The sequence below is a fragment of the Oncorhynchus keta genome, unplaced genomic scaffold (genome assembly GCF_023373465.1).
Source record: "Oncorhynchus keta strain PuntledgeMale-10-30-2019 unplaced genomic scaffold, Oket_V2 Un_scaffold_19589_pilon_pilon, whole genome shotgun sequence".
Classification (NCBI taxonomy): domain Eukaryota; kingdom Metazoa; phylum Chordata; class Actinopteri; order Salmoniformes; family Salmonidae; genus Oncorhynchus; species Oncorhynchus keta.
The window spans coordinates 202,501-215,234 of record NW_026290849.1 but is presented as its reverse complement, the minus strand read 5'-3'; the positions used below and the strand labels follow the sequence as shown (position 1 = coordinate 215,234).

General features: G+C 51.7%; 1 protein-coding gene across 1 annotated transcript in view; it reads left to right on the top strand.

The window, feature by feature from the left end:
- Positions 1 to 2,460: 2,460 nt before the first annotated feature.
- The window catches only part of LOC127927951 (E3 ubiquitin-protein ligase SMURF1-like), a gene marked incomplete at its 5' end in the record, with an annotated part of 69,988 nt that continues 59,714 nt past the window's right edge, over positions 2,461 to 12,734 (top strand). Inside the window, 3 exon segments of the mRNA XM_052514713.1 lie at positions 2,461 to 2,499; positions 3,688 to 3,796; positions 8,681 to 8,814. Of these exon segments, the coding sequence (XP_052370673.1) occupies positions 2,461 to 2,499; positions 3,688 to 3,796; positions 8,681 to 8,814 (282 nt within the window).

The following is a 12,734-nucleotide window of genomic DNA, read 5'->3' as shown; positions in this document are numbered from 1 at the left end:
GGAAGCTGTGGGAGGAGGAGGGAGATGAAGAGGGAAGCTGTGGGAGAGAAAGGGAAGGAGGTGAGAGGGAAAGGAGGGAGATGAAGAGGGAAGAGAAGCTGTGGGGAGAGAAAGGGAGGGAGGTGAAGAGGGAAGCTGTGGGGAGAGAAAGGGGAGGGAGAGAAAGGGAGGGAGGTGAAGAGGGAAGCTGTGGGGAGAGAAAGGAGGGAGATGAAGAGGGAAGCTGTGGGGAGAGAAAGGGAGGGAGATGAAGAAGGAAGCTGTGGTGAAGGGGAGGAGGGAGATGAAGAGGGAAGCTGTGGGGAGAGAAAGGGAGATGAGATGAAGAGAGAGAAGCTGTGGGAGAGAGAAGGGAGGGAGGGGAAGCTGTGGGAAGAGGGAAGCTGTGGGGAGAGAAAGGGAGGAAGAGAAGCTGGGGGAGGAAAGGAGGGAGATGAAGAGGGAAGCTGTGGGGAGAGAAAGGGAGGGAGATGAAGAGGAAGCTGTGGGAGAGAAAGGGAGGGAGATGAAGAGGGAAGAAAGGAGAGATGAAGAGGGAAGCTGTGGGAGGAGGAGGGAGAAAGAGGGAAGCTGGGGGAGAGAAAGGAGGGAGGTGAAGAGGGAAGCTGTGGGGAGAGAAAGGGAGGGAGATGAAGAGGGGAAGCTGTGGGGAGAGTAAGGGAGGAGATGAAGAGGGAAGCTGTGGGAGGAGGAGGGAGATGAAGAGGGAGGGAGGTGAAGAGGAAGCTGGGGGAGAGGGAAAGGAGGGAAGGGAGGTGAAGAGGGAAGCTGGGGAGAAAGAGAAAGGAGGAGATGAAGAGGGAAGCTGTGGGGAGAGAAAGGGAGGGAGATGAAGAGGGAAGCTGGGGGAGAGAAAGGAGGAGATGAAGAGGGAAGCTGTGGGGAGAGAAAGGGAGGGAGGGAAGCTGAAGGAGGGAAGCTGTGGGGAGAGAAAAGATGAGGGAGGTGAAGAGGGAAGCTGGGGGAGAGAAAGGAGGAGGATGGGAGAGAAAGGAGAGAGGGGAGAGATGAAGAGGGAAGCTGTGGGGAGAGAAAGGAGGGAGAAAGGAGATGAAGAGGGAAGCTGTGGGAGAGAAAGGAGGGAGGTGAAGAGGGAAGCTGTGGGGAGAGAAAGGAGGGAGGAGATGAAGAGGGAAGCTAAGAGAGAAGCTGGGGAGAAAAAGGGAGGGAGATGAAGAGGGAAGCTGTGGGAGAGAAAGGGAGGGGAGATGAATAGGGGAAGCTGTGGGGAAAGGGAGAGATGAGGGAGGGAGATGAAGAGGGAAGCTGTGGGAGAGAAAGGGAGGGAGATGAAGAGGGAAGCTGAAGAAAGGGAAGCTGAAGCTGGGGAGGAGAAAGGGAGGGAGATGAAGAGAGAAGCTGTGGGGAGAGAAAGGGGAGGGAGGTGAAGAGGAAGCTGGGGGAGAGAAAGGAGGAGATGAAGAGGGAAGCTGTGGGGAGAGAAAGGGAGGGAGATGAAGAGGGAAGCTGTGGGAGAGAAAGGGAGGGAGGTGATGTGGGGAGAGGGAAAGGGAGAGGAGGGAGATGAAGAGGGAAGCTGTGGGGAGAAAGGAGGGAGGGAGATGAAGAAAGAGAAGCTGTGGGGAGAGAAAGGAGAGGGAGGTGAAGAGGGAAGCTGTGGGGAGGGGGAGAGAAAGGGGAGGGAGGTGAAGAGGGAAGCTGTGGGGAGAGAAAGGGAGGTAGATGAAGAGGGAAGCTGTGGGGAGAGAAAAGGGAGGGAGGTGAAGAGGGAAGCTGTGGGGAGAGAAAGGGAGGGAGATGAAGAGGAAGCTGTGGGGAAAGGGAGGGAGAAAGGGAGGGAGGTGAAGAGGGAAGCTGTGGGAGAGAAAGGGAGGGAGATGAAGAGGGAAGCTGGGGGAGAGAAAGGAGGGAGATGAAGAGGGAAGCTGTGGGGAGAGAGAAAGGGAGGGAGATGAAGAGGGGAAGCTGTGGGGAGAGAAAGGGAGGCACATGAAGAGGGAAGCTGTGGGGAGAGAAAAGGGAGGGAGATGAAGAGGGAAGCTGTGGGACGAGGAGGGAGGTGAAGAGGGGAAGCTGTGGGAGAGAAAGGGAGAGATGAAGAGAGAAGCTGTGGGGAGAGTAAGGGAGGAGATGAAGAGGGGAAGCTGTGGGGAGAGAAAGGGAGGGAGGTGAAGAGAGAGCTGTGGGGAGAGTAAGGGAGGGAGGTGAAGAGAGAAGCTGTGGGGAGAGTAAGGGAGGGAGATGAAGAGGGAAGCTGTGGGGAGAGTAAGGGAGGGAGATGAAGAGGGAAGCTGTGGGGAGAGTAAGGGAGGGAGATGAAGAGAGAAGCTGTGGGGAGAGTAAGGGAGGGAGATGAAGAGAGAAGCTGTGGGGAGAGTAAGGGAGGGAGGTGAAGAGGGAAGCTGTGGGGAGGTGAAGAGACATCTGTTGATTGGCTGTCAGGCTGTCTGTAGTGACATCTGTTTGGTTGACTGACAGTTGTCTGTTCTGTGTTTTTAGTCTTATGTGCCAAGAACCTTGCAAAGAAAGACTTCTTCCGTAAGTATCTCTGATCCCTCCTCTCTGTCTGTCTCCTTCTGTAAGTATCTCTGATCCCTCCTCTCTGTCTGTCTCCTTCTGTAAGTATCTCTGATCCCTCCTCTCTGTCTGTCTCCTTCCGTAAGTATCTCTGATCCCTCCTCTCTGTCTGTCTCCTTCTGTAAGTATCTCTGATCCCTCCTCTCTGTCTGTCTCCTTCCGTAAGTATCTCTGATCCCTCCTCTCTGTCTGTCTCCTTCTGTAAGTATCTCTGATCCCTCCTCTCTGTCTGTCTCCTTCTGTAAGTATCTCTGATCCCTCCTCTCTGTCTGTCTCCTTCTGTAAGTATCTCTGATCCCTCCTCTCTGTCTGTCTCCTTCTGTAAGTATCTCTGATCCCTCCTCTCTGTCTGTCTCCTTCTGTAAGTATCTCTGATCCCTCCTCTCTGTCTGTCTCCTTCTGTAAGTATCTCTGATCCCTCCTCTCTGTCTGTCTCCTTCTGTAAGTATCTCTGATCCCTCCTCTGTCTGTCTCCTTCTGTAAGTATCTCTGATCCCTCCTCTCTGTCTGTCTCCTTCTGTAAGTATCTCTGATCCCTCCTCTCTGTCTGTCTCCTTCTGTAAGTATCTCTGATCCCTCCTCTCTGTCTGTCTCCTTCTGTAAGTATCTCTGATCCCTCCTCTCTGTCTGTCTCCTTCTGTAAGTATCTCTGATCCCTCCTCTCTGTCTGTCTCCTTCTGTAAGTATCTCTGATCCCTCCTCTCTGTCTGTCTCCTTCTGTAAGTATCTCTGATCCCTCCTCTCTGTCTGTCTCCTTCTGTAAGTATCTCTGATCCCTCCTCTCTGTCTGTCTCCTTCTGTAAGTATCTCTGATCCCTCCTCTCTGTCTGTCTCCTTCTGTAAGTATCTCTGATCCCTCCTCTCTGTCTGTCTCCTTCTGTAAGTATCTCTGATCCCTCCTCTCTGTCTGTCTCCTTCTGTAAGTATCTCTGATCCCTCCTCTCTGTCTGTCTCCTTCTGTAAGTATCTCTGATCCCTCCTCTCTGTCTTCCTCTCTCTTTCACATTCTACTTTATAATAAGTGTGTGTGTGTGTGTGTGTGTGTGTGTGTGTGTGTGTGTGTGTGTGTGTGTGTGTGTGTGTGTGTGTGTGTGTGTGTGTGTGTGTGTGTGTGTGTGTGTGTGTGTGTGTGTGTGTGTGTGTGTGTAGGGTTGCCGGACCCATTTGCAAAGGTCGTGGTGGATGGATCAGGACAGTGTCATTCTACAGACACAGTGAAGAGCACTCTGGACCCCAAATGGAACCAACACTATGACCTGTGAGTAAACCCACATACTGAAACCCACTGCGGCCCACTGAAACCCACATACTGAAACCCACTGCGGCCCACTGAAACCCACTGCAGCCCACTGAAACCCACTGCGGCCCACTGAAACCCACTGCAGCCCACTGAAACCCACTGCGGCCCACTGAAACCCACTGCGGCCCACTGAAACCCACTGCGGCCCACTGAAACCCACTGCGGCCCACTGAAACCCACTGCGGCCCACTGAAACCCACTGCGGCCCACTGAAACCCACTGAAACCCACTGAAATCCGCTGAAACCCACTGCGGCCCACTGAAACCCACTGCGGCCCACTGAAACACACACACCCACTGAAACCCACTGCGGCCCACTGAAACCCACTGAAACCCACACACCCACTGAACAGCAAAATAAAGTTCTGATCCGGTTGATATCGTTCCTTTTTAAGCACTGAGACGGGTCAGAGAATTCAGGGCCGTCCCAGTGGGCGTTGAGTTATTGAGCAAGAGGGGCTGATTTCATGGGGCTACAGTCTGTTTCCCTTCCCTTGATGACTTGTTTTTATTTCACTGCTCTCTTCTTGTCCGTTGTCTGTGTCCGTTGTCTGTGTCCGTTGTCTGTGTCCGTTGTCTGTGTCCGTTGTCTGTGTCCGTTGTCTGTGTCCGTTGTCTGTGTCCGTTGTCTGTGTCCGTTGTCTGTACCATGCTGTGTTGTCATTAGTTGCTGCCATGCTGTGTTGCTACCATCTTGTTGTTGTGTTGCTAGCATGTTGTGTTGCTACCATGTTGTTGTTGTGTTGCTACCATGTTGTTGTTGTGTTGCTACCATGTTGTTGTTGTGTTGCTACCATGTTGTTGTTGTGTTGCTACCATGTTGTTGCTGTGTTGCTAGCATGCTGTGTTGCTAGCATGCTGTGTTGCTAGCATGCTGTGTTGCTACCATGTTGTTGCTGTGTTGCTAGCATGCTGTGTTGCTACCATGTTGTTGTTGTGTTGCTACCATGTTGTTGTTGTGTTGCTACCATGTTGTTGCTGTGTTGCTACCATGTTGTTGCTGTGTTGCTAGCATGCTGTGTTGCTACCATGTTGTTGTTGTGTTGCTAGCGGGCTGTGTTGCTACCATGTTGTGTTGCTACCATGTTGTTGTTGTGTACCATGTCACATTGTGTGAAGTTGTGTCCAGCATGATGAGTGGGGAGCTAACGTGGGGAGCGGGGAGGGAGAGTGACGAGCGGGGAGCGAGAGTGACGAGCGGGGAGCGAGAGTGACGAGCGGGGAGCTAACGTGGGGAGCGGGGAGGGAGCTAGCGTGACGAGCGGGGAGCTAGCGTGACGAGCGGGGAGCTAGCGTGACGAGCGGGGAGCTAACGTGACGAGCGGGGAGCTAACGTGACGAGCGGGGAGCTAACGTAACGAGCGGCGGGGAGCTAGCGTGACGAGCGGGGAGCTAGCGTGACGAGCGGGGAGCTAGCCGGGGAGCTAGCGTGGCTAGCGTGACGAGCAGGGAGCTAGCGTGACGAGCGGGGAGCTAGCGTGACGAGCGGCGGGGAGCTAGCGTGACGGAGTGGGGAGCTAGCGTGACGAGCGGGGAGCTAGCGTGACGAGCGGCGGGGAGCTAGCGTGACGAGTGGCGGGGAGCTAGCGTGACGAGGAGCGGGGAGCTAGCGTGACGAGCGGGGAGCTAGCGTGACGAGCGGGGAGCGGGGAGCTAGCGTGACGAGCGGGGAGCTAGCGTGACGAGCGGGGAGCTAGCGTGACGAGCGGCGGGGAGCTAACGTGACGAGCGGCGGGGAGCTAGCGTGACGAGCGGGGGGACCTAGCGTGACGAGCGGGGAGCTAGCGTGACGAGCGGCGGGGAGCTAGCGTGACGAGCGGCGGGGAGCTAGCGTGACGAGCGGCGGGGAGCTAGCGTGACGAGCGGCGGGGAGCTAGCGTGACGAGCGGCGGGGAGCTAGCGTGACGAGCGGCGGGGAGCTAGCGTGACGAGCGGGGAGCTAGCGTGACGAGCGGGGAGCTAACGTGACGAGCGGGAGCCAGCGTGGACGAGCGGGAGCCAACGTGACGAGCGGCGGGAGCCGGGCGTGGACGAGCGGGGGGAGCTAACGTGACGAGCGGGGAGCCGGGCGCGTGACGAGCGGGGAGCCGGCGTGACGAGCGGGGAGCTGGCGTGACGAGCGGGGAGCTAACGTGACGAGCGGGGAGCTAGCGTGGACGAGCGGGAGCCAACGTGACGAGCGGGGGGGAGCCGGCGTGACGAGCGGGGGAGCTAACGTGACGAGCGGGGAGCCGGCGTGACGAGCGGGGAGCTAACGTGACGAGCGGGGAGCCGGCGTGACGAGCGGGGAGCCGGCGTGACGAGCGGGGAGCCGGCGTGACGAGCGGGGAGCCGGCGTGACGAGCGGCGGGGAGCTAACGTGACGAGCGGCGGGGAGCTAGCGTGACGAGCGGGGAGCTAGCGTGACGAGCGGGGAGCTAGCGTGACGAGCGGGAGCTAGCGTGACGAGCGGGAGCTAGCGTGACGAGCGGGAGCTTGCGTGACGAGCGGGAGCTTGCGTGACGAGCGGGAGCTAGCGTGACGAGCGGGAGCTAACGTGACGAGCGGGAGCTAGCGTGACGAGCGGGGAGCTAACGTGACGAGCGGGAGCTAACGTGACGAGCGGGAGCTAACGTGACGAGCGGGAGCTAACGTGACGAGCGGGGAGCTAACGTTACGAGCGGGGAGCTAACGTGACGAGCGGGGAGCTAACGTGACGAGCGGGGAGCTAGCGTGACGAGCGGGGAGCTAACGTGACGAGCGGGGAGCTAGCGTGACGCAATGATGTCCCTACCTATACATACATATCTACCTCAAGTCACCTCAGCCCCTGCACATCGACTCAGTACTGGTACCCTGTGTATATAACCTAGTTATCATTACTCAGTACTGGTACCCTGTGTATATAACCTAGTTATCATTACTCAGTACTGGTACCCTGTGTATATAACCTAGTTATCATTACTGGTATCCTGTGTATATAACCTAGTTATCATTACTCAGTACTGGTACCCTGTGTATATAACCTAGTTATCATTACTCAGTACTGGTACCCTGTGTATATAACCTAGTTATCATTACTCAGTACTGGTACCCTGTGTATATAACCTAGTTATCATTACTCAGTACTGGTACCCTGTGTATATAACCTAGTTATCATTACTCAGTACTGGTACCCTGTGTATATAACCTAGTTATCATTACTCAGTACTGGTACCCTGTGTGTGTATATAACCTAGTTATCATTACTGGTATCCTGTGTATATAACCTAGTTATCATTACTCAGTACTGGTACCCTGTGTATATAACCTAGGTGTCATTACTCAGTACTGGTACCCTGTGTATATAACCTAGTTATCATTACTCAGTACTGGTACCCTGTGTATATAACCTAGTTATCATTACTCAGTACTGGTACTATAGTATTGCCAGCCTAATCTATTGGATGGTCTTATTGGTACTATAGTATTACCAGTCTAATCTATTGGATGGTCTTATAGGTACTATAGTATTGCCAGTCTAATCTATTGGATGGTCTTATAGGTACTATAGTATTGCCAGCCTAATCTATTGGATGGTCTTATAGGCACTATAGTATTGCCAGTCTAATCTATTGGATGGTTTTATAGGTACTATAGTATTGCCAGTCTAATCTATTGGATGGTCTTATAGGTACTATAGTATTGCCAGTCTAATCTATTGGATGGTCTTATAGGTACTATAGTATTGGATGGTCTTATAGGTACTATAGTATTACCAGTCTAATCTATTGGATGGTCTTATAGGTACTATAGTATTGGATGGTCTTATAGGTACTATAGTATTGCCAGTCTAATCTATTGGATGGTCTTATAGGTACTATAGTATTGCCAGTCTAATCTATTGGATGGTCTTATAGGTACTATAGTATTGGATGGTCTTATAGGTACTATAGTATTGCCAGCCTAATCTATTGGATGGTCTTATTGGTACTATAGTATTGACAGCCTAATCTATTGGATGGTCTTATTGGTACTATAGTATTGCCAGTCTAATCTATTGGATGGTCTTATTGGTACTATAGTATTGCCAGTCTAATCTATTGGATGTTCTTATAGGTACTATAGTATTGACAGCCTAATCTATTGGATGGTCTTATTGGTACTATAGTATTGCCAGTCTAATCTATTGGATGGTCTTATTGGTACTATAGTATTGCCAGTCTAATCTATTGGATGGTCTTATAGGTACTATAGTATTGGATGGTCTTATAGGTACTATAGTATTGCCAGCCTAATCTATTGGATGGTCTTATTGGTACTATAGTATTGCCAGCCTAATCTATTGGATGGTCTTATTGGTACTATAGTATTGCCAGTCTAATCTATTGGATGGTCTTATTGGTACTATAGTATTGCCAGTCTAATCTATTGGATGTTCTTATAGGTACTATAGTATTGCCAGTCTAATCTATTGGATGGTCTTATAGGCACTATAGTATTGGATGGTCTTATAGGTACTATAGTATATATATATTACCATTATGTTATGAAAACTTGAAATCGGCCCTAATTAATCTGTCGACCTCTATTCCGTGTGTGTGGTGTGTGTGTGTGTGTGTGTGTGTGTGTGTGTGTGTGTGTGTGTGTGTGTCTGTGTCTGTGTCTGTGTCTGTCTGTGTCTGTGTCTGTGTCTGTGTCTGTGTCTGTGTCTGTGTCTGTGTCTGTGTCTGTGTCTGTGTCTGTGTCTGTGTCTGTGTCTGTGTCTGTGTCTGTGTCTGTGTCTGTGTCTGTGTCTGTGTCTGTGTGTGTGTGTGTGTGTGTGTGTGTGTGTGTGTGTGTGTGTGTGTGTGTGTGTGTGTGTGTGTGTGTGTGTGTGTGTAGGTACATAGGGAAGACAGACTCCATCACCATCAGTGTGTGGAACCATAAGAAGATCCACAAGCGGCAGGGCGCCGGGTTCCTGGGCTGTATACGACTGCTGGCTAACTCCATCAGCAGACTGAAAGACACTGGCTGTAAGAGACACACACACACACACACACACACACACACACACACACACACGGGCTGTATACGACTGCTGGCTAACTCCATCAGCAGACTGAAAGACACGGGCTGTAAGACACACACACACACACGGGCTGTAAGAGACACACACACACACACGGGCTGTAAGAGACACACACACACACACACACACACACACACACACACACACACACACACACACACACACACACACACACACACACACACACACACGGGCTGTATAACTGCTGGCTAACTCCATCAGCAGACTGAAAGACACGGGCTGTAAGAGACACACACACACACACACACACACACACACACACACACACACACACACACACACACACACACACGGGCTGTATACGACTGCTGGCTAACTCCATCAGCAGACTGAAAGACACGGGCTGTAAGAGACACACACACACACACACACACACACACGGGCTGTATACGACTGTTGGCTAACTCCATCAGCAGACTGAAAGACACGGGCTGTAAGAGACACACACACACACACGGGCTGTAAGAGACACACACACACACGGGCTGTAAGAGACACACACACACACACACACACACACACACACACACGGGCTGTAAGAGACACACACACACACACGGGCTGTAAGAGACACACACACACACACACACACACACACACACACACACACAACACACACACACGGGCTGTATTACTGCTGGCTAACTCCATCAGCAGACTGAAAGACACGGGCTGTAAGAGACACACACACACACACACACACACACACACACACGGGCTGTATACGACTGCTGGCTAACTCCATCAGCAGACTGAAAGACACTGGCTGTAAGAGACACACACACACACACACACACACACACACACACACACACACACACACACGGGCTGTATACGACTGCTGGCTAACTCCATCAGCAGACTGAAAGACACGGGCTGTAAGAGACACACACACACACACACACACACACGGGCTGTATACGACTGCTGGCTAACTCCATCAGCAGACTGAAAGACACGGGCTGTAAGAGACACACACACACACACACACACACACGGGCTGTATACGACTGCTGGCTAACTCCATCAGCAGACTGAAAGACACGGGCTGTAAGACACACACACACACACACACACACACACGGGCTGTATACGACTGCTGGCTAACTCCATCAGCAGACTGAAAGACACGGGCTGTAAGAGACACACACACACACACACACACGGGCTGTAAGAGACACACACACACACACACGGGCTGTAAGAGACACACACACACACACACGGGCTGTAAGAGACACACACACACACACACACACACACACACACACACACACACACACGGGCTGTATACGACTGCTGGCTAACTCCATCAGCAGACTGAAAGACACGGGCTGTAAGAGAGACACACACACACACACACACACACACACACACACACACACACACACACACACACACACACACACACACACACACACACACGGGCTGTATACGACTGCTGGCTAACTCCATCAGCAGACTGAAAGACACGGGCTGTAAGAGACACACACACACACACACACACACACACACACACACACACACACACACACACACACACACACACGGGCTGTATCGACTGCTGGCTAACTCCATCAGCAGACTGAAAGACACGGGCTGTAAGAGACAACACACACACACACACACACACACACACACACACACACACACACACACTGATCATACCAGCTGAAACAGAGCAGTACCTTCTCCTCCACACAGCTAGACTGACCATACCAGCTGAAACAGAGCAGTACCTTCTCCTCCATACAGCTAGACTGACCATACCAGCTGAAACAGAGCAGTACCTCCTCCAGACAGCTAGACTGACCATACCAGCTGAAACAGAGCAGTACCTTCTCCTCCATACAGCTAGACTGACCATACCAGCTGAAACAGAGCAGTACCTCCTCCAGACAGCTAGACTGACCATACCAGCTGAAACAGAGCAGTACCTTCTCCTCCACACAGCTAGACTGACCATACCAGCTGAAACAGAGCAGTACCTTCTCCTCCATACAGCTAGACTGACCATACCAGCTGAAACAGAGCAGTACCTTCTCCTCCATACAGCTAGACTGACCATACCAGCTGAAACAGAGCAGTACCTTCTCCATACAGCTAGACTGACCATACCAGCTGAAACAGAGCAGTACCTTCTCCATACAGCTAGACTGACCATACCAGCTGAAACAGAGCAGTACCTTCTCCATACAGCTAGACTGACCATACCAGCTGAAACAGAGCAGTACCTCCTCCATACAGCTAGACTGACCATACCAGCTGAAACAGAGCAGTACCTTCTCCTCCATACAGCTAGACTGACCATGCCAGCTGAAACAGAGCAGTACCTTCTCCTCCATACAGCTAGACTGACCATACCAGCTGAAACAGAGCAGTACCTTCTCCAGACAGCTAGACTGACCATATCAGCTGAAACAGAGCAGTACCTTCTCCTCCAGACAGCTAGACTGACCATAACAGCTGAAACAGAGCAGTACCTTCTCCTCCATACAGCTAGACTGACCATACCAGCTGAAACAGAGCAGTACCTTCTCCTCCAGACAGCTAGACTGACCATACCAGCTGAAACAGAGCAGTACCTTCTCCTCCACACAGCTAGACTGACCATACCAGCTGAAACAGAGCAGTACCTTCTCCTCCACACAGCTAGACTGACCATACCAGCTGAAACAGAGCAGTACCTTCTCCTCCACACAGCTAGACTGACCATACCAGCTGAAACAGAGCAGTACCTTCTCCTCCATACAGCTAGACTGACCATATCAGCTGAAACAGAGCAGTATCTTCTCCAGACAGCTAGACTGACCATACCAGCTGAAACAGAGCAGTACCTTCTCCATACAGCTAGACTGACCATACCAGCTGAAACAGAGCAGTACCTTCTCCTCCATACAGCTAGACTGACCATACCAGCTGAAACAGAGCAGTACCTTCTCCTCCAGACAGCTAGACTGACCATACCAGCTGAAACAGAGCAGTACCTTCTCCTCCACACAGCTAGACTGACCATACCAGCTGAAACAGAGCAGTACCTTCTCCTCCACACAGCTAGACTGACCATACCAGCTGAAACAGAGCAGTACCTTCTCCTCCACACAGCTAGACTGACCATACCAGCTGAAACAGAGCAGTACCTTCTCCTCCATACAGCTAGACTGACCATATCAGCTGAAACAGAGCAGTATCTTCTCCAGACAGCTAGACTGACCATACCAGCTGAAACAGAGCAGTACCTTCTCCATACAGCTAGACTGACCATACCAGCTGAAACAGAGCAGTACCTTCTCCTCCATACAGCTAGACTGACCATACCAGCTGAAACAGAGCAGTACCTTCTCCTCCATACAGCTAGACTGACCATACCAGCTGAAACAGAGCAGTACCTTCTCCTCCATACAGCTAGACTGACCATACCAGCTGAAACAGAGCAGTATCTTCTCCAGACAGCTAGACTGACCATACCAGCTGAAACAGAGCAGTACCTTCTCCTCCATTCAGCTAGACTGACCATACCAGCTGAAACAGAGCAGTACCTTCTCCTCCATACAGCTAGACTGACCATACCAGCTGAAACAGAGCAGTACCTTCTCCTCCATACAGCTAGACTGACCATACCAGCTGAAACAGAGCAGTACCTTCTCCAGACAGCTAGACTGACCATACCAGCTGAAACAGAGCAGTACCTTCTCCAGACAGCTAGACTGACCATACCAGCTGAAACAGAGCAGTACCTTCTCCTCCATACAGCTAGACTGACCATTTGTTTTTTTCTGCGCACAATAACCAATAATGACATCACAATACCCCATAATGACATCACAATACCCCATAATGATA